The sequence below is a fragment of the Vulpes vulpes genome, chromosome 3 (genome assembly GCF_048418805.1).
Source record: "Vulpes vulpes isolate BD-2025 chromosome 3, VulVul3, whole genome shotgun sequence".
Lineage (NCBI taxonomy): Eukaryota > Metazoa > Chordata > Mammalia > Carnivora > Canidae > Vulpes > Vulpes vulpes.
This window is the reverse complement of record NC_132782.1, coordinates 87222781-87244913: the sequence shown is the minus strand read 5'-3', so window position 1 is coordinate 87244913 and position 22133 is coordinate 87222781. Positions and strand designations below refer to the sequence as shown.

Below are 22133 nucleotides of genomic sequence, written 5' to 3'. Positions count from 1 at the left end.
GCTGCTGGGGGGCGCACACCTTCCTCTGAACTCGTGACAAATGGCTGCCAGCTTACCTCCCCACCCTGTCTTCCCCCGGCACAGCACAGAAGCGAACAACTGCCACAGAGATCTTGTCTCGGGTCACCCTCCCCACGACCCAAGGTGGTCAGCGGCAGAGTGGGGCCCCTCCCTCCCTGGTCAGAGCGAGGTCCCCATTTGTGGCAGCCCACCCCATGCAGTGGCCAAGACACATAACAGAAGTGGCGGCTGCAGGTCCAGGACAAGGGAGATATGCTGGTGAGACAGAAGACCCCAGGGTAAGTCTGGTCATGGGAGAAACTTCTGTCCCACAGTCTCGAAGCGCAAGAGCTGGGAAGGTGCCCACAGGATAGGGAACCTGGGCATTTGCCAAAATTAATCAAGTCCTCTCCAGCCCATGCCCACTGGAAGGGACAAGGAAGCCACAGCCACAGCCCGTCCCGTGACCCCCAGCAGATTGCAGTGATGGATTTAGGACACACGTAAAGTAAATGCCAGAAAAGGTACTCACAAAGCTAGATGTTTTGGCAATAGAGACGCCCAGGAAATACCTCCCAGTTCTGAGCTCAGTGTTCTGCTCACGGGCAGCAACGTCTGTGACCATGAACCTCACAGGCAAGTCCTTGCCTGCAAACCTGCTGTGTGATTTACTTGAAACAAAATATCCTCGGATGTGGGATGTGCATGCAAAGACTCCTCTGCCTGCCTGCCTTCCCTTCCCAAGGCCAGCACCACCCCAGGCTCTTTACAAGCTGCTGTCAAGATGCTAAAGGGGGATTAATTTCTCACCCAAAGCCAGGAAAGCTGTGCTGCCCAGCTTGCACAGGCCCGGGCAGTTCCAGCTGTCCAGGTGGCCAGGCCCAACAGCACTTAGAAGCCACGTACAGAAGGTCCCCAGGGCAACGAGTAGAGGTGTTACCACCACAATTCAACACCACTTCCTGCTTTCTCTCAGTTCACACCAGGATTCACTTGGACTTGGACAGAGCTCCAGAGAGCACATCCACAGTCACTTTCTTTGCAAAGCTCCTCCCGGGCCTCAAGAAGCCCGTGTGCACTCTCAGCTCCAGCCTCCTGGCCCCCACTGACCCGGATGGCCAGCAACATCTCCAGAGACATCACACAGCTAGTGGGCCTTGCCCAGAGTGGAGATGAGAAGTGGTAAAAATGAAAGATGGCAATCATTCCTGTCCAAGTACAGGGCGGAGGCTCCCTCTGGGAGGGAAGGGGCCCCAAGGGTGGAGGTGAGTTCTTAATGATGGTGATAGTCGTGGGGTGTCCTGCAATCCACTCCCTGCATCCTGCCTCCTAACTTATGTATACGTTACAATGTTCTTTTGCATGATTCAAATATAGTTTGAGGGGATCCCTGGGTGGCGCAGCGGTTTGGCGCCTGCCTTTGGTCCAGGGCGCGATCCTGGAGACCCGGGATCGAATCCCACGTCGGGCTCCCGGTGCATGGAGCCTGCTTCTCCCTCTGCCTGTGTCTCTGCCTCTCTCTCTCTCTGTGTGACTATCATAAATAAATAAAAATTAAAACAAACAAACAAACAAAAAATATATAGTTTGAGTTTTTTAAGATTTTATTTATTTATTCATGAGAGACACACACAGAGAGAGGCAGAGACACAGGCAGAGGGAGAAGCAGGCTCAATGCAGGGAGCCTGATGCAGGACTCAATCCCAGGACCCCAGGATCATGCCTTGGGCCAAAGGCAGGCACTAAACCGCTGAGCAACCCAGGGATCTCCTAGTTTGAGATTTAAGTAAATAGCCCCAATGAGGGATGCCTGGATGGCTCAGCAGTTAAGCATCTGCCTTTGGCTCAGGGAGTGATCCTGGAGTCCTAGGATCGAGTCCTGCATCGGGCTCCCTGAATAGAGCCTGCTTCTCTCTCTGCCTATGTCTTTGTCTCTCTCTTTGTCTCTGTTTCTCATGAATAAATAAATGAAATATTAAAAAAAAAAAAAAAAACAAGGGCAGCCCCGGTGGCTCAGCAGTTTAGCCCCGCCTTCGGCCTAGGGTGTAGTCCTGGAGACCCAGGATCGCGTCCTACGTCAGACTCCTGGCATGGAGCCTGCTTCTCCCTCTGCCTTTGCCTCTCTCTCTCTCTGTGTCTTTCATGATTAAATAAATAAAATCTTAAAAACAAAAAACAAAAACAGCACCAATGAAATAAAACTTATAGTTACCCATATTTACAAGCCATTGTAGGCTAGTGACTGATAAGTCACTAAGGCAAAATAAGTCTCCCCTCAGGACTTCTCCCCCGATCAGGGGCAATGGCATTCCTAATGTAAAGACTCAAGGCTGTGGCTTCTGGCCATGAGTTGAGAGGACAAGAGTCTGGCATAGGGTCAATGGGCTCACCCCCCGGCACCAGCTTGAGGCATCCTGAGGAGGTCTCCTGTGCTCCTCAGGCCCACCTGGGTAGCAGGTCTAGCTGTCCTGGAACCGCCAGCCAGGATCCTCAACAAGGAGCAGAGGAGACCCTCGCACAAGGGTCTGCTCACTCGTTCTAAAACCCGGCACCTGTGAGCTCAGCTGCCTAGCTCCCACAGGTGACAGGAGAGGCAGGGAGGAGACATCATGAGAAGGGGGTCAACAGAGGTTCCCCTATATGGGGCAGAAGGCTTGTCGTTCCTGGAGGGCCTGAGGATAGCACTGAAGAAAAGTTAAACTATACTTACACTCTGCCATTGGTAATGGTGGGAAAGGAAGTACGGCAGAGAAAAATCTCTACCTGAGCTGCTGTGAACATACCACGGGCATTGGAAAGGGTGCCTTCAGCTATCCAAAAATCTCAGGATACAAAAGACCTTCTCTGAACACTCTGGGAAGCAGAAAAGAGGTTTTGTTTGTTTCTAAACCATTGTTTTGTTTAAAGAGGAAAAAGGACAGAAAATATGTGCAGAAGGTCAGAGACAGGCCCCTCTCCCGGGGACAGAGAGCCTAACCCCGCCTTAGCTGGGCCAGCCACCTGCCCTATCCACTTCCTCATCCATGTCCTGCTGTCACACGTTATCCTGTTGTACTGTACACATTTGTTCCAGATGTGACTTAGGTGCACACAACTTGCATCAGGTTTGTTGTACTTCCTTCTGGTCCTTGCCATCTTTATGTTAAACAAAGACACAGCGTGGCCACAGTGCAGTCAGGACATGTCCACTCTGGCCTGACAGACAGGGTACCCAGCACTCCCGAGCCTCAGGCTGGCTTCCCTGGACCTCCTGCTTCGCCTGCACTGGCAGCACACCCACCCAGGCATCATCCCAGGTGGGCACATAAGGAGGCTTCCCCCATACTATTATATTGATAAGCATCGTTTAATACAGCATAATTATTTCTGCATTTTGAACTCTATCCTCAAAATAAATCCTAAAAATAGGGTTACTGGGTCAAAACATTTTTATACCTCAAAAGACAAGCCTTCAACAAACTCAGACATCACTTAAGGGCTACAGTGAGAAGGCAATTGACCCACCCTAACTGGGTCAAGAGAATGGGGTCCCAGAGTGATCGAAATGGAGAATGGCTGGGGAAAGACTCCCCAATCTCCTAGGGCAACTTAATCTTGTAAATCCACTCTGCGCCTGCCTGTGCCCCTTTCAAAGAAGCAGAGAGAACTGGCCTGGGCTCCATGCTCATCTCTGACACAGGCAGATGACAGCGGGGGCTCAGGAAAATTACGTCCTGCACAGTCACTGTGCTGGAACCGGTCTGGGCCTGACTCCTGAGTGAGGGTGGGGACCCTGGGACCTCAAGGTGTCAAGGAACTGGAAAGCCTCTTGGAGGGGCAGACTGGGAAACAGCCTGGAGGCGGAACTGGTTCAATCAGCCACCAAACACCTGCCGGGTGTGCTTCTCTGCCAGAGAAACTAGAAACAATACTGAAGCTGATGGCCTCTTCGCCCCAAGATAAAGGTTTTACAGAAAAGCCAAAGCAGTAAGATAAGTTAGAAAAGCCACCCACACATGCCTTAACGGTCATCAAGAAGCACAAAGGCAGACAGTTGGCCAAGAATCAGCCCAGACCCCGCTTCTACCCGCCGAGCCTCCCCTCACAGCCGTGGAGGGCCCTAGGAAAGACTACTTGGTGGGAAAGGGCTCCCTGCTGCTCAACAGCAGATGCATCCACACCATGGGGTTCTGGACCTCATCCCTCCACTCGGGTGGCCTGGACAATCTGGACCACAAGAGATTTCATCACTGATCATCTTCCACACTGATCCGTAGCTGTGGGCGACAGTCAGGCTCCTGACGTTTTCCCCCCACCCACTGGCTAGGGACTGCAGTGGGTCCCACGGCACCTGGTCTAAGGCCTGTCCACTCCCAATTCAGCCTGGGGGCTTCCCTCACAAACAGAGCCAGAACCCGCCAGCCTCCAAGCTCTGAGGCCAGGCTGAGGGTCATCAGTCCCCCTCCACTGCCCTGCCACCCCAAACCTGCAGAAGCCAAGCCAGTCAGCCTGGTCCTTTCCCGGATCACGTGCATCTCAACATTCCAGGTAGGAATGACAAAATGCTCCCAGAAACCCACCGCGAAAACAGGGCAAGCCGATGCAATTCACGATGGAGCTCAACTGCCCCTTTACCAGCAATTAAGGCCATAAAGCAGTGATAATTCTGTATTTTAAAATCCACTTTCTGTTCTAAAGCTCCCAGGGTTCCCCAGACTTCAACAATTAATTGCTCCATCTGTAAACTTTACTCGTTTCTAAACACATTTACAGAACACAAACACAGACAGAGCTGGATGCATTTTCGGGGCACAAAGCAGCTCATCGGAGCAGGAGGCCCGGGGGCTGAGCCCAGGTGCTGGCCAGGAAGGAGTAGGGCGGCGGGGGCAGGCGCAGGGAGCCCTGCACTGCGGCTCAGGCAGCTTGGGCGGCTCACGACTTGCAGCAAACTGTCTGTCGACCTCATGGGCCCACATTCCTCACCAGCACGAGACTCTGCTGAGAAATGCACTCCGGCACGCCTGGGGGAAGGAATTTCCACAGGGCCTCAGAGGCAGAGACCTGACCCCAACTAGTGGAATGTCCGACCCCGTCCGACCCGGGTCGCGCCTGCTCCTGCCCATGGACAGGACAGGTTCCCGACATTCCTGGAAAAGGAGGCTACACTGCTCTGACCCGACACTCCCTCAGGGTGACAAACAACGGAGGTCAGGGACAAGTAAACACACGTGGCTTGGAAAGACCAGGAATGACGTGGCCCCCGAGGGCGCTGGCACTGGGAATGCCCCTGCCTTCTGGGGAGCACACAACCAAGCTTCAGAACCGGCATGTCTTCACTTCAGACAACTTTAGCAGCAAACAGGGGACTTGGCAGGGCACAAGCATCTTCTGCCCACCACCTTGCCTCCCTGAGTGTCCCTGCCTTTCAGACAGGGCCCTGCGGGTTAGCCTGGGAGCAGCAAAGAGCCATTCCCTCGCAGGGTGACCACAGCAATGCCAAACCTACAGAGCAGTAGTAGGCCCTGCCACCACCTGAGTCACATGCATCAGGGCGGGCACAGAGTTGCTGGGGATGCTGTCCCCAGAAGGTGACTGTAGCACAGGAGGCAGGGGCCATGGCTGCTACTTTAGACAGCACAGTCCACTCAGACAGGAAAGTGACAGACTTAAGGTCACAGAGACAGTGAGTCAAGAGGCCACAGTGTGAGCCCAGCTCATGGGATCCGAGGCAGTAAGGTAAGGCGGACCTCAGCAGGATGCCACAAGGACCAAAGCAAGCTGTTGCCACTCTGTGTAGGACACCACGAAAAGTGGAGTGTGGGTACTGCCCTCGCCCAACCCCCAGGGGCTACGAGACCTTGCAGGCGGCTTCCAGACAGAACAGAAAATCAGAAAAGCTGACAGCTCCTGGGAAGGGCCTGCCCTGCCTGATGCCAGGCCAGGGAAAGTAGGCAGCAGAGGTGTGGCTTGGCGCACAGCACAGACAGGAAGAATCAAAGGGCAGTCCCACCACAGAGGCCAAGCGGCCTAGCTCCTGCCCTGATGCTGTCCATCCTGCAGTCTGACCGAGGCCTAGATGAGGGCAGCCCTGGCTCACTCGGTCAGGACAGAATGACTCCACATTTCTAGAGAGAAATCAAATGGGTCAGAGAGAGGCTGGCTCTGGGTCGGGCATCTGAGGCCAGGAGGGATGTGGGGACAAACACCTGACCCAATGAACTTAAGGTGTTTTCACACTGGGTGTGGAGCAGGAGGGCAGCAGGCAAAAAGCTTCACTTTGCTCCCCAGAGGGGCCCCAAGAGCTTTCAAACCCACAGGTGTCGCTGCCCCATGGCACCATCCCAGCTCTAGACAACAGGAACACCAGAGGGACCCAAAGTGGGGGCACATGCAGGAGAAGCACCCCCCCAAAAAACCTAGCAAAGGTGATGCCAGGGGTCAGAGAAGGGCCCAAATGTTTAACCTCTCAAACTTGAAAGAGCAAAGAACAGAAAACAAGAGAGCACTAGCACCTTTCAGGATACCGTGCTTGGTAGACACACGTCGCCACCACCATTAGGTGGTGCCATCACCAACTCCCTTCCCCACTGAGGAAACCTACCTAAGACCAGCCACTTCCCGAGAGTCAGGGCTGGGCTGTAAATCCCACAAGGGGCACCCAAACACCTCGGGAACACAGCCACTTGTAGGTCAGACACATGAACTAGGAGGAAGGTGCTGGGCCTGAAGACAGACACCACTCCCCTGGGGACAGGACTGCAGATGTCATAGTGGCCCTGTGGCTGAGTCACCGCTGAGTCATGGAGCAACCAGACTTCAACACTCACACTCACACACTCCGGGCAGAGGAGTGGCACAAAAGCCTAGGGCCAGAGACTCCTCTTGCTCCATAATTTCTAAGCCAGAGGCAGGAAAGGAGATAAGAAAAAAGAAAGGCCTCAGAAAAGTAAGGACAGATTCCAGCCTTTCCCTTTTCCCTCTCCGAGGTGGAAGACAGGAGAGAAACCAGGGCACTACACTGGACACACAGGCTGCTTTGAGCCACGGCGCCATCTGCTGGACCCTTGCAGAAAAGCAACCGGGCCCCTGCTCAGGCAGCAAGGCGGGGCTGGAAGGCCAGCAGAGCCACCCTGCGCGGCTCCCCAGCCAAGAGAGACCTCTACAGGCCGTGCTGGATGGCCCAGACTCCCAGCCAGGGCCATGCTCCAGACAACCACAGGCAGCAGAGGCCACTAGGAGGGTATCCACAGATGGGGCGCCAGTGCCTCTCCCATCACTAGGCTGCATCTCAGCCCTGCCCCCAGCAGCATGGCTGGAGAAGGGCTTCCAGTAGACCTGGATCAGAATGCAGCCTGGACAAGCACAGAAGATTCTTCAGCCCTATGAGCCTCCCTCAGGACTTGGGGGCTCAGGGTGAGATGGCCACAGGGTTCTGGAGAGTCCCACGCAGCACCTAGCACAGCCCTCTAGAGGGGGGGTGCTCTTCTTCCCTCTGGACACAAACTCCAATTCTGCCCCTGCTGGGGTCCAGCTTGCACTACTCAGCTGCAGCACCTCCCAGAGCCTCCGTTTCCCCATCTATATATTAGGTCTAACGGCATGTATCTCCCAAGAGTTCTGGGAGGCTTGAACAACAGAGGAATAACTCAGAGTGCTGGCACAAAAGGAGTACTTGCGAACAGGGTGACAGCACAGCCCCCAGCATCTAAGATGGGGGCCCAGAACAGAGGCTCAAAGGAGGTTTGCCGGAGGAGCACACAAGGGCAGCCACACGCACAGGATTCTCAGCACTGTGGATTGGAGGATGCCCTTAATGCCCCTGAGCCAGCACCAGGCACCCAGTGGGCCACACCATGGCCAGAGCCTGTGCCAGATGCCAGGACACAGGGACACAGGGACTGGTGCAGCTTCTGCCCAAGAAATCCACTGAACCAAGGCCAGCTCCAGGTCTGGTCTCAGGTGTCACACTCCAGGTGGCAGCCATGACCACTGCCCATGGGGGCTGCCAGTGACCCCAACCCTGCACCAGTTTTGTGCTCATAGTGCAAAGATGCACCAGGAAAGCAGAGCTATCACATGCCAGTCCTCAAGCCTCATTACCTGACGGGGCTGCAAAGAACATGATCATGTGTGCTACGCTCACTAAGAAAGAGGCAGATGGGTATAGTCCGAGAGGTCAGGGGAGGGAGCTCCCAGCCCAGTAGGGGCTGCACCTGAGCAGGCCACTAAGATGAGCTGTGAGGATGCAAACAGGCTACTGGCATAAAAGGTATACAGACAGGGATGTTGTAAACAGAACCAAAAGTGAAAAAGAGAAGCTTAGAGCAGGGACTGGCATCTCAGTGCCAAGTCTGATCAGCTGGCCTGGAGCACTGTGTTGAGAAGGATTTTTTTTTTTTTTAATTTTTATTTCTTTATGATAGTCACAGAGAGAGAGAGAGAGAGAGAGAGAGAGAGAGAGGCAGAGACACAGGCAGAGGGAGAAGCAGGCTCCATGCACCGGGAGCCCGACGTGGGATTTGATCCCGGGTCTCCAGGATCGCGCCCTGGGCCAAAGGCAGGCGCAAAACCGCTGCGCCACCCAGGGATCCCCGAGAAGGATTTTGAGGATCAGAATTAGCTTCATCAGCTAGTGATGCCTACATGGGGAAGGAAACGTCCAGACCCTCTCTTGTCAAAAGCACAATCTCTGAACTGTGTGGTCACTTCAGACATTCTCCGTTGCTGAGAAGGTTCTTATGTACACGGTGGGAAAACCCGCGACACCCAAAGCTGGTTGCTGTCTCTGCAGGCCTAGGAAGTGAGGAACCACTGGCTCTCAGCACCAGGAGGGAGCCAATAGGCCAGTCCAAGCCCCTTCGGGCAGAACACGTCCAGCAGGGAAGGTGTCAGCTTCCCAAAGCTGGAGCCCCCAGGAACGTGGTGACCTACTTCAAAGTCAGTGAGGGTGATAAGAGTACGGACAACTCTTCCCAGTGGCTCATAGGTCCTTAAAAAAAAGGGGGGGGGGATCTTAGCATCAATCCACAGAAACAGAAAATGGAATAGAGGCCCCCAGGGGCTGGGGGATGGGGGAAGGGGGAGTCAATGTTTCACGGAGACAGTTTCAGTCTGGGAAGATGCAAGAATCTGGAGCTCAACAGTGCTGATGGCCACACAATAACATGAATGTGCTCAAAGCCCCAAGAATGTGCACTAACACTGCATTGACCTCGGAAATACTGTGCACCCCGTTCCAGACGACTGTACTACCAAGTACCTCAGTGCAGCAAGTGTCACAATATTGCAAGCCACATGATCATAATACATGCTTGGCTTCCCAGCACGTAAAAGTTATCTTTATACCGTAGCCTGGTGAGTGTGCAATGGCATTATGTCTAAAAAACGATGTACATGCCTTAATTAAAAAATACTGGGTGGCGCAGCGGTTTGGCGCCTGCCTTTGGCCCAGGGCGCGATCCTGGAGACCCAGGATCTAATCCCACGTCAGGCTCCCAGTGCATGGAGCGTGCTTCTCCCTCTACCTATGTCTCTGCCTCTCTCTCTCTCTCTCTCTCTCTCTGTATGACTCTCATAAATAAATAATAAAAAAAAAAATTTAAAAAAAAAAAAAATACTTTATTGCAAGGCACCTGGTGGATCAGTTGTTTAAGTGTCTGCCTTTAGCAAGGTTATGATCCCGGAATCCCTGGATCAAGCTCCAGGTCAGGCTCCCAGGGAGCCTGCTTCTCCCTCTGCCCATCCTCCTGCTCATGCTCTCTCTCGCTCTCTCTTGCAAATAAATAAAATCTTTTTAAAAAAATACTTTATTGCTAAAAAATGCTAACCACTAAGTGAGTTTCCAGAGTCGTAACTACTGATCATGGGTCACCAGAAGAAACATAACAATGAAAAAGTTTGAAATGTTGCAAGAACTGCCAAAATGTGACACAGAGACACATAGCAAAGCCATTGGAAAAAGGACACTAATCTTGATGCAAGGTTGTCACACACCTTCAATTTGTAAAAAAACAAAACACAGCATCTAAGAATAAAGTACAACAGAGTCAGGTATGCCTCTATACTTTAAAATGGTCAAAACTGGGCAGCCCGGATGGCTCAGCGGTTTAGTGCTAGCTTCGGCCCAGAGCATGATCCTGGAGACTCAGGATCGAGTCCTGTATCGGGCTCCCTGCATGGAGCCTGCTTCTCCCTCTCCCTCTGCCCCTCCCCCTTCTTGTGCTCAAATGCTCTGTCAGATAAATAGATTAAAAAAAAATTCCTCTCTTATTTAAAAACTAAAAAAAAGGAAAAGAAAAAGAAAGAAACATCTTTGCACCTCAAAGAGCTTCAGCCCAGGGGAGGAAGGTAGAGAACGCCAATCTAGAAGATCTCTTCTCACGCAGGCTGCAGAGAAGGCCCACTGCCCATCAACCTGCATGATGGTTCCCGCCTGATAAGCTGCCTTAGGTCAAGCTAAAACAGAGTTGAGTAATCTGATATTGATCATTTAAGCCTTCCAAACCACCCCTTGCCTGGCTTCCCCAGTGTGAGCTGGAAGCTCAGGAATCCCAAGAGTCTGCATTTGATACTCACCACTGTCACACAGTCTCGAGGAGTGGGAGGATCCGTGGGGTGCTGCAGAGGTGCACAGGCCACACAGTCCACAAAAGCCGTGGCATCTGGAGTGTTTCACCAATGGGGAGCCTATGAACACCACCTCCCACAAACCTCAGGCTGACCCAAGCACACCATTTCCTGTTGGAGGGGATAATAAGTGCTTACCTGGCCAAAGGTATATTTGGCCACTTGTTTAGTTAACACAACCCCCAAGTGCGATCTGGGTTTGCAAAAGTCTATAAGCTTTTAGCAGATAAGTGAAGCACTCAGGTTGACACGTGGCAGTCCCTGAGGCAGTTCCTCAGAGCCATCACTCAAAGCCCATTTGGCTGTATTTTGCACACAAACCAACCAGCTTTGATATCTGAGTTCTTAAAACAGGGTAAAGGACACGTGGCAGGTTTAAAGGAAGCTTTGGGTTTACAGGGGCAGTGGAGGAGGTATTAAACTCATGATAGCAATCTGAAGCAATGGTGAACACAACAGGCAGGAAAAACCAGGAGGAAAAGAAATAGCTTCAGGATAGCTGATATGGTGTGCCCACTGACTAGGAGCATCAGCCCAGACTCTCACCACTGAGCACACCAATGAGCATACAGCGAAGGCACACTGGTCCCGAGTTTTCCTCTTCCCCTCCCCAAAGAAAACCAACAGAAAAGTAAGGGATCTGCAGAGCCAATCACAGACAAGGATATGGCCTGGTGATAAACTCACCAGACAATGCTCGGTGGGAACAAACAAGACCCAAGTGTGGGCCACAGGAGGGCCATCCTCACCCAGGAGACCAGGAAAATGTGAAAGTCCAACAATATCAAGGATTGGGACAAGGACATGGGGCAGGAACTCTCACACCCTGCTAAGGGAAGCAGGTCTTGGGAGAATTGCTTTGGAGAGCATTTTGGCATCTTCTTGAATACACACTGAGTGAATGCGTTCACTTCTAGGAATCTGTGTATCTGCACATGGGGAAACCTATATGAGGATGTTCATGAGGATAGAGGAAACATGGGAAACAACCCAGATACCCATCAGCACAACAGAAATACAAAATGTAACAAATCCATCTGAAGGACTGGCACACACAGTCCTCATCAGGAATGAAGTGGCCCCAGTGAATAGCAACAACAAATCTCAAACTCATGTCAGATGAAAAGCACAGGTCGAAGAAAAAAAAAAAAAAGCACAGGCCACAGAGCCATGCACAGTATTAGACATCTGTGGACGTGACAAATGCCCAGAAACAAAGCCCCCTGGGGATGTATTTCGGGGGATGCCTGGGGATGTATTTTGGGGATTTGAAAAGCAAACTCATACTGGAGGATTCAGCAAGTCGGAGCAGCTTCCCTTTAATCAATACATCATAATCTTGGGATCCCTGGGTGGCACAGCGGTTTGGCACCTGCCTTTGACCCAGGGCGCGATCCTGGAGACCCGGGATCGAATCCCACGTTGGGCTCCCGGTGCATGGGGCCTGCTTCTCCCTCTGCCTATGTCTCTGCCTCTCTCTCTCTCTCTCTCTCTCTCTCTGTGTGACTATCATAAATAAAAATAAAAAATTTTTTAAATTTTTTTAAAAATACATCATAATCTTTTATTTCTTTTTCTTTTTTTTTTTTTTTAGACTTCTTAAAATAAACTTCTAAGGGAATGCAGAAAAAGCCAGACCTGAGGTTGCATGTCGATGGTGGGCACCAGGGGTTGGGCAGGGTCTGGGCAGGGGCTGGGTGGTCAGTGCTAAAGCAGCAGAACCTCCAATTGGGAAAACGAAGCCTGTGGGTAGAGGGCGGGGGGGCTGCACAACAGTGGGCATGTGCTCACTGCCTGTACTGCACACTTAGAACCAGTTAAAATGGGAATTGTGTTATGTGTATTTTACCACCATGGAAAAAGAATGCAAGGCTGTAAAAAGAATGAGTAAGACCTGTAGGAACGAAATTCCTACGTATTATCATACAAAAAAGTAAAAGCACATATAAGAACGGGATAGGAGAAAATACTGTTTATTTGTGCAAAAAAATGGAAAGAATAACCAAGAAGTGATGAGACCAGTTGTCTGAGGTGGGGTGGTCTCGAGGTAGAGGCAGGGAGGAGTGGATGGCACTTCTCCAAGCACACCGTTTGATAGAGCTCTGACCCTGAGAGCCACTGTGAGGCTTCACGTACCAAAACACCAGACAAATAAAATCTACCAGGATGTAGTGCAACTGCAAAATGTGTTATAATGCAGGAATAAAGGAAGCCTGACTGCATTACAAATGAGCAACATGACCACACTGAAGGGGATGGGAAGCAAAAAGCAATTCTCAGTAACTCTGGAAGACAGGGTACCACGAGGATCAGACAAGAGTGTGAACACATATTATCCTCCAGGCAGTGAGCTGGCGATTCTAAAGCTGACTCAGGTGTGCACACTAGGATGGAATGAACCAGCAAACACACTGTGGATGGCAAGAGCCAACAGGGAGGGATGTCATGAAGAAGGAGAGGGGGTCTGCAGGAAACCTGGGATATGAGCTGGGGATGAGAGGGCATCAGTATGAACTCGTTTGTAACATAGATGCCAATGGGTGATACTGAAACACAGGTGTGTGTGTGGGGGTGGGTGGGTGGGTGGGTGGGGGTGTGTGCGCGTGTATTCACACACATGAATTTCCTACTCTGTCCATGAGGTGGCCTGGAGGCAAGGACACCCCAGCAGCAGTGAGCACACCCAGCATCCAACCTTGGTTTCTAATTCCACCCTCCAATAAAAGGAGCCAGGCTCCATGAAGAAATAGTTTATTCCAGGGCTGGGCCTGGAATGTCTACTATTGACAGAAAGTAAGAAGTGCTCAAAAAAGGAAGGGGTATGTTGCAAGAGCATAGGACCCAGTCCTAAGAACACCCCCCATGGCCAAAACTGACCAATCTGTGTAACCTCATGAATAACGTGAGCATGATGAAAACCCCCTGAATAAGTAAATATCCATGAGTCTGTACTCTTATAAAGAAATACCAAAAAAAAAAAAAAAAAAAAAAAAAGAAATACTAAATAAGCAAATGTGGAGAAGGGACAGATTCTTTCTCATAGCACAGTTCCCATTAATAAATCTAGGAAGAATGAAGGAAACTGAAAATTGTCATTAGCCAAACATCAAAATAATAACTGTCACTGGCAAGATCCATCCATGGACCCCTAAAATCAGTAGGCAAAACTCTCACAGAAAACAAGATTGCAGACTCTCAAGATGCTTGTTAATTAGAAAGGGAGTAATGGGGGCACCTGGGTGGCTCTGTCAGTCGGGCATCCAACTCTTGGTTTCATGATCTTTTTTTTTTTTTTTTTAATTCTTATTTATTTATGATAGTCATCACAGAGAGACAGAGAGAAGCAGAGACATAGGCAGAGGGAGAAGCAGGCTCCATGCACCGGGAGCCCGACGTGGGATTCGATCCCGGATCTCCAGGATCGCGCCCTGGGACAAAGGTAGGCGCCAAACCGCTGCGCCACCCAGGGATCCCCTTGGTTTCATGATCTTACAGTCATGGGATGGAGCCCTACGTCAGGTTCTGTGCTCAGTGGGGAGTTGGCTTCAGATTCTCTTCCTCTCCCTCCCACTCACTCTTTCCCTCTATGTCTAATAAAGAAATAAAATCTTACCCCCCCAAAAAAGGAGGGGAATAATGTGACCTCACATCTGAGAAGCCTGCAGACACCAGTAAGAAGACATGACAACACCATGTGTGCCCGGCACAGCACACTAAGGACATGGTGTCACCTCTGTGGATTTCTGGTCCAAACTCATGGACATTCTACCAAATACCTGGCCAGTGCTCTTCAAAAGTGTCAAGGTCATGAAAAAGCAGGAAAAACAGGACTGTCACAGACCCAAGAAGGCTACAGGGAGGTGACAACTAATATGATGAGGCGTTCTGCATCAAATCCTGGGGAGAGAAAAGGTCCAGGGAGGGCACTGAGGACAGACGAGTGTCTGCAGGCTGACTGCAGTGCGCACTGTTACCCCTCACCCAGAGAACAGCACCCGTGGGGATATGGGGCTTTCTTCTTCAGAGCTTCAACTACGTAGACATTAAACGTGTCGCAGAGGGAGTGCCCAGGAGGCAAGGCACTGAGGTGAAAGTGACAGGAAGCTAGACTTTGTTCTCAGGCCACCTCTGCAGGCATTTTTTTAAGTCCATGATATTAGCTGCTGGGCTTTGCAGGAAGCCTGAGGGAGAAGCAGCCACTAGGACGCCAGCCACCACCCTCACCGCACCCCCAGCTACTCACCTTCGGAGCAGGGACTGCTGCAGGCTCTTGCAGGTTGCCAGGGACTCCCCGGTGAACATGTGGCACACAACAACGTGCAGGCAGCGGGCCATGAAAGCCAGCACAGCCTCAGGCTGGAGCGTGCCGCTGCGGGAGACCAGGCAGAGGCGCTGCAGCGCAGAGCACTGGCTGAGCGCCTGGAAGAACTGGGCGTTGGCGCTGAAATAGGGCTGTTCCAGCCTGCGGGGGGGAGAGGAGAGTGAGACCCGTGTTGCGGCCAGGCACAGGGGCCTCCTGGGCTAGGGCACCACCAGGCACATCCTTGGGAGCTGCAGAGGGCCTCCACCAGTTGTCCCCACGCTGGTCTACACCATAGTCCCCTGGAGCACTGGGAGAGCACTCAGACGCTGGGGTCTTCCCAGAAGATCCTGAGTTGGGGCAGGGTGTGGGGGGGGAACCTGGTAGGCTAGCTCCTGTACAAACCCCAGCCACGTCACTGCTCAGAGCCTAGAGACCACCACGTCTGCTGCAGAGCCCACTCAGTACCCCAACCACCTCAAATGAGAACCTGCTGGGCAGGGGGCAGAGAGACATATTTAGATACAGTCCCTGCCACCCACCACTGCTCGTCTGTGATAAATGAAGAAATGCCAAGGGACAGGGAGGGAATCTGAAGGTTGGGGCAGGAGAGGTGCCCAAGCCAGGTAGGAAGGGTGAGGTGGTCCCGGGCAGATCCACAGTCCTCTGGTGGGAAGCGGAGAGTAAGAAGAGCTAGGACTTCAGCTGCAGACAAGAGACTGGCGAGATCCACCCAAGTCAGATCGGCTTTAGAAAGACAGGAAGAGATGGCAAAAGCCATACTGGCCACTGGGCAGGAAGGTGTGGAGTCTGCACTGACACTCCAGCCAGGGACAAGCAGGGCCCAGAAAAGCAGAGTGGAGGACAACATTCCAAACCCTTCCAGAACTTTCTGTGCACCCAGAAGAGCCTAGAGGACGGAGCAGTTTGGAGGGCAGAGCGATGTCGTAGGACACAGCTGGAGGTGCTGAGGGAAACTGATGGGGCAGTCAAGCACCAGCTGGGAACATGGCTGTGGAACCAGCAGATACCTGGATTTGTGGCAGGACCCTGGGCCACAGGAGCCCTCCAGAATGAGAGCCAGTGGAAGAACAGAGGGCTAGGGGAAGCCAAGAGGATTCTAGAAGCTGCCAGGAGAAGGGCCAAGAACCAGGAGAATGAAGAGGGGAGCTGGTGGGAGCTGTGTCCCCCCACCCCAACAGATACATGACAGTCCTAACCCCTGGCACCCATAAATATACTTTACTTGGAAACAGTCTACAGATGCAATCGCATTAGAACAAGGTCATGCTCAACAAGGGTAGCTCTAATCCAGCAGCCGGTTCCTTAAACGAAGGCCAGAGGCACAGCAGTGCAGGAGCATACAGGGAGAGTACCATGTGACGACATGTCAGAGATCAGAGTGACATGTCCACAAGCCAAGGAATGCCAAGCACTGCCAGAAACCACCAGAAGCCAGGGGACACACCTGGCACAGGCCTCCATCAGAGCCTCCAGAAAGAACCCTGCTAACACCTGGACCTAGAACTTCTGGTCTCTGGAACTGTGAGAGAAATCACTTGTGTTGTAGTGGCTGGAGGGCAGCCCCAGGATGCTAACATAGAAGCCAAGGAGAGGTGGCGATGAAGACCCAAACATTCGTGGAGGTTTTGTAGAGGTTTTTCTCTGGTAAGTTACCCAGAAACCCAAGACCATCCCCCAAAAAACACAAGGAAAGTCATTCACAAAGATTATCCCTGGAAAACAGGGCTTAGACGTCAGAAGCTTCCTTTTTCCATGGCCTTCTGAAGGATTTCTGTCCATCTCCGACATATACAGGTATCACTTGATCCTTTTAAATAGCTTGCTCTATGGGATCCCTGGGTGGCGCAGCGGTTTGGCGCCTGCCTTTGGCCCAGGGCGCGATCCTGGAGATCCGGGATCGAATCCCACGTCGGGCTCCCGGTGCATGGAGCCTGCTTCTCCCTCTGCCTATGTCTCTGCCTCTCTCTCTCACTGTGTTCCTATCATAAATAAATAAAAATTTAAAAAATAAATAAATAAATAAATAAATAGCTTGCTCTATGGGGCAGTGAGTAAAAAAAACAAAAACAAAAAAAGCGTGCTCTGGCTGCCATGGGTGGGGGGTATCCCCAGTCAGCTGGCCAGAGCAGCTCCAAAGCCAGCAGCACAGATGGAAGAAGCCAGTGGAAATGCCTGCACAAGGAAAAGGCAGAGCAGGAGCCACAGCCAGATGATGGAGATCTGGGCCCATCTGTGGGAAACTGCAGCTCGGGGGGATGCCTGACAGAGGGCAGAGGCCCATGGGCAACCAAAGCCCGCTGCCTCCTGAAGGCTGGGGAAGGCAAAGGACAAGGTTTGTGAGGAAAGTACTTCCACTCCCCCACCAGGCTTCACCATCTCTGGGTCACCTCCCATCTGACAAACAAAAGGACATCGCACAAGGGTGGCCAGCAAGCAGCAGGCAAGGTTACTTCTCAGGGGTCTCCGTGGCCAATGTTGGACTTCAGGCAGGTGGCAGTAGAGACGCAGACCTCCTCTGAGGGCAGCCAGGCCCTGAGACCAGGGGCAGGCCCATGCCCGGCCAGGCCGCAGCCCCCACTGCAAGGAAGCTGCTGTGTGCTGCTGTCTCCTCCCTCCTTCGGACCCTCTGAGCCTCCTGGAGCCCAGGTGTTGTGTAGACACTCCTGTATAAACCCCATGTCAGACCTGGGATAGTGGGTTGCTCTGAGCCACTGCCCTACCAGCAGCGGACACAGATTCCCCCAGTGGGGCCATGGCAGTGGGCAAGAAAAGCCTCATGTTCACTCTCCCACCAAAGCAAAGACTCAGAACATGTAAGGGATAAGAAGAGCAGCATCCTGTGGGTCCTGCATCATGAATAAATAAATAAAATCTTAAAAAAAAACAAAAAAAAACAAATCACAAGACAAAGGGAGAAAGGATTTTAAAATGAGGTCTTTGAGGGGCACCTGGGTGGCTCAGTCCATTGAGCATCTGCTCTTGATTTCAGCTCAAGTCATGATCTTAGGGTCGTGAGATCGAGCCCCACATTGGGCTCCATGCTCAGTGCAGTCTGTTCGAGATTCTCTCTCCCCTCCCCCTGTTCATGCTCTAAAAATAAATAAATATTTAATAAATAAAACGGGGTCTTTGAAAAAAAAAAAACCACCAATGCCAACTGTCTAATAGAACAGCCACCGAACAAAATGTCCCTCAACAATGGAATGTTCTATCCTGAGCTGTCCAGTAGAGGAGCCATCACTCACTGAAAGGTGACTAGACTAGTTTTTAATTTTACATTCTTTTTTTTTTAAGATTTTATTTATTTATTCCTGAGACACACAGAGAGGGGGAGAGAGAGAGAGAGAGAGAGAGAGAGAGAGAGAGAGAGGCAGAGACAGGCAGAGGCGAAGCAGGCTCCACACAGGGAGCCCGATGTGGGACTCAATCCCAGGTCTCCAGGATCACACCCTGGGCCAAAGGCAGTGCTAAACCACTGAGCCACCCAGGATGCCCATATTCATTTTTTAAAGTACTCTCTATGGCCAACATGGGTCTCAAACGCACAATGCCAAGGTCAAGAGTCACATGCTCTATGGACAGAGTGCCCCTTAATTTTATTTAAATTAGGGACACCCAGGTGGCTCAGCAGCTGAGCGTTTGCCTTTGGCTCAGGGCATGATCTCGGATTCCCAGGATCGAGTCCCACATCAGGCTTCCTACATGGAGCCTGGTTCTCCTTCTGCCTGTGTCTCTGCTTCTCATGAATAAATAAAATCTTTTTTTAAAAAAATTATCTAAATTAAATGTAAGTAGAGGAGCACCTGGCTGGCTCAGTCAATAGAACTTCTGATTCTTGATCTCTGGGTCACAAGTCCAAGCCCCACATTTGGGTATGGAGATTACTTTTTTAAAAAATAAACAAACAAATAAGTAAGTAAGTGTAAGTAGAAATCCTAGTAAAGCTCCGGACACTAACATTGTGGGGGGAACTATGGGTCCTTCTGTGGTATGATTTCAAAAGCCTCATGTTCACTCTCCCACCAAAGCAAAGACTCAGAACACGTAAGGGATAAGAAGAGCAGCACCTAGCTCAAGGCAGGAGGGAGGCCAGTGACACAGCTTTCTGGGCACCAACGCTAGGGAAAGAATCCCCCAGGGGGCCACAGACATCAGAGATATGAAGTAAACGGGTGTTCCACGTCAGAGATATGGAACGCAGGCCATTCTCTGCATGATCTTATTCCCAGATCTCATTGAATGAATTCCATCCTTTTCTTGTTTTTACTTATTTATTCATGAGAGAGAAAGAGAGGGAGAGGGAGAGAGAGAGAGGCAGAAACACAGGCAGAGGGAGATGCAGGCTCCATGCAGGGAGCCTGATGTGGGACTCAAACCCGGGTCTCCAGGATCATGCCCTGGGCTGAAGGAGCACTAAACCTCTGAGCCACCTGGGCTGCCCCGAATTCCATCCTTAAAGAAAGAACTCTGAGAGACACATGGGTGGCTTAATTGGTTAAGCGGCTGCCTTCAGCTCAGGTCATGATCTCAGGGTCCTAGGATCCTGCCCCACAGCAGGGAGCCTGCTTCTCCATCTCCCTCTGTATGCACATGGTCTCTCTCTCTAATAAATAAAATCCTTTTTTTTTTAAGATTTTATTTATTTATTCATGAGAGACAGAGAGAGAGAGAGAGAGAGAGGCAGAAACACAGGCAGAGGGAGAAGCAGGCTCCATGCAGGGAGCTTGAAACAGGACTCTATCCCGGGTCTCCAGGATTAAGCCCTGGGCCGAAGGCAGCGCTAAACCACTGAGCCACTGGGGTTGCCCCAAAAAATCTTTTTTTAAAAAAGAAAGAACTTGGGACGTTTGGGTGGCTCAGTGGCTAAGCACCTCCCTTCGGCCCAGGGTGTGATCCTGGAGTCCCAGGATCAAGTCCCACATTGGGCCCCCTGCCTGGAGCCTGCTTCTCTCTCTGCCTATGTTTCTGCCTGCCTCTCTCTCTCTCTCTCTCTCTCTCTCTCTGTGTGTTTCATGAATAAAATAAATAAAATCTTTTTAAAAAGTGTTTTTAAATTAAAAAAAAAAGATAGAAAAGAACTCAGAGAGGAGAGAGCAGTGCCTCTAAAAGACACGAAGGTGGCCATCCTAATTCATCCGAAGCAAGGATAAGGTCACAACCTAAGTCACACAAGGCCCAGACAGCAAGCAAAAGTCATTCCCAGTTAGAAATGTGTATTTTTTTGGAAAGTTGACTTAAGAAAATGTCCGAACACACTCTTTCATTCTCTTTCAAAAACAAATAATTCTTTTAAAAGTCCCAGGTGGGCAGCCCGGGTGCTCAGTGGTTTAGCGCCACCTTCAGTCCAGGGCATGATCCTGGAGACCCAGGATTGAGTTCCATGTCAGGATCCCTGCATGGAGTCGCTTCTCCCTCTGTCTCTGTCTCTTCTCTGTCTCTGTCTCTCTGTTTGTCTCTCATGAATAAATAAATAAAATATTAAAAAATAAAATAAAAGTCCCAAGGTAAGCATCCCTTTGCAGACCTGAAAGTGAGAAAATGAGAGGGGAGGAAGTCCAGCACCGGGACCACAATCTCTGGTTTGTCCCTGGGGCATCCAGCAGGAAAGAACAGACATGAGGCGCCCTGGTCACTAGGTGGCGCTGCAGGTCCATGCTAACCAAGGAAGAGCTTGGTTACAAAGCCAGTAAGCACAGGAAAAGTGTGCTGTGTTCACACACGTCTTTAAACAGTTTTCAAAATAAAAAAATAAATAAAAAAAATAAAATAAAATAAAATAAAATAAAATAAATAAAATAAAATAAAATAAAATAAAATAAAATAAAATAAAATAAAATAAAATAAATAAAATAAAATAATAAAATAAAATAAAATAAAATAAAATAAAATAAAATAAAATATAAAATAAAATAAAATAAATAAAATAAAATAAAATAAAATAAAATAAAATAAAATAAATAAAATAAAATAAAATAAAATAAATAAAATAAAATAAAATAAATAAAATAAAATAAAATAAATAAAATAAAATAAAATAAAATAAAATATAAAATAAAAAATAAAATAAAATAAAATAAAATAAAATAAAATAAAATAAAATAAAATAAAATAAAATAAAATAAACAGTTTTCAACTAGCCAACCACTTCCAGGTTCTCCCACTCTGAAGGAAGCCACCTGCAACAGTTGTTTGGGATGGGGCAGTCCTGACCACTCCATCAGCTGCCTGGACAGGGGCTGGCACATCCAAACACCCTGGCTCCCCACAGGGCAGCAGGCTGGCAGCACTGGCAGGTAGGGCAGTGGGATGAGGAAAATTACCCATCAGTTACCTTAGCCTTGGGGGGGCCTCGTGGTCCTGCTCCCTCCCAGCTTGCCTCAACCTTCCAACCAGTGAGGATCTGGCCTCCAAAACCCGCTCCCCAAAAGGCAGCCTGGGCTCCCCAAGGTTCGGTGGGCACAGGAGAGCACCCCCCCCCCCATCTGCCCACACACTCCAGCAGAGCCTAGACCTCTAGGGCGGTCCTGGGACAGCCTCCTGGGCCTGACTCCAAACCAGCCCTCCGACTTCCGCCCAGACACTGCCCTGGTTCTGAGGTCATGAGCAGCCAGGGTGACTCAGGGTAATGCTTTCCCCTCCCTCCCCCACGAGGCAGGGCTTAATCAGTCTTGGGAAAGAAGGTGCCCTTCTCTGTCCGGCTCGTAATCCTCTCTCTGCGGAGGTGCACCACGAAACACAAGGCACCAGCGGAACAACATGTTCCTTGCACCACCTCCCCACAGGAGCAGCCCTGGCTGCAGGGAGGCAGCTCCCAGCCAGGAGACCCGACTGCCACAAAGCTCAAATTGATGGGCCTCACCGATGGGGACCATGGTGGCAGCAGCTAGCCAGCCGGGGACCCCGAGGGCTGCCGTCTCAGGGACACTCCACCAGGAAAAGCAGGAGCTGCCCATGAAGGCAGCCCCAGAAGCAGTGTGCCGGCCTCTCCCGGGCTCAAGAGCACCACTTCCTCTCTGTGGCTCCTGCCCACAGCAGGCGGGCACAAGTACCACCTGCTCCTTTCACTCCAGCCTCCCCGGGCTCAGCTTGCCGCAGAAGGCAGGACTCCAGAGGAATGGGGCCATTTGGCCACGTCTTAGAGACCGGTGTCTGTTCTGAACAGGCAGTACCCAGCTCTGATCAGACATGGTTCTCAGAGCCGGTA

At 50.9% G+C, this 22133-nt stretch overlaps 1 protein-coding gene across 3 annotated transcripts in view; it reads right to left on the bottom strand.

Moving 5' to 3' along the window:
- The window catches only part of FBXL18 (F-box and leucine rich repeat protein 18), a 47704-nt gene that overhangs the window by 5184 nt on the left and 20387 nt on the right, over positions 1-22133 (bottom strand). For all 3 annotated transcript variants that reach the window (XM_026011370.2, XM_072753214.1, XM_026011369.2), the window contains one exon: positions 14849-15067. In XM_026011370.2, coding sequence (XP_025867155.1) covers positions 14849-15067 — 219 coding nt within the window. The remainder of the gene's footprint in view (positions 1-14848; positions 15068-22133) is intronic.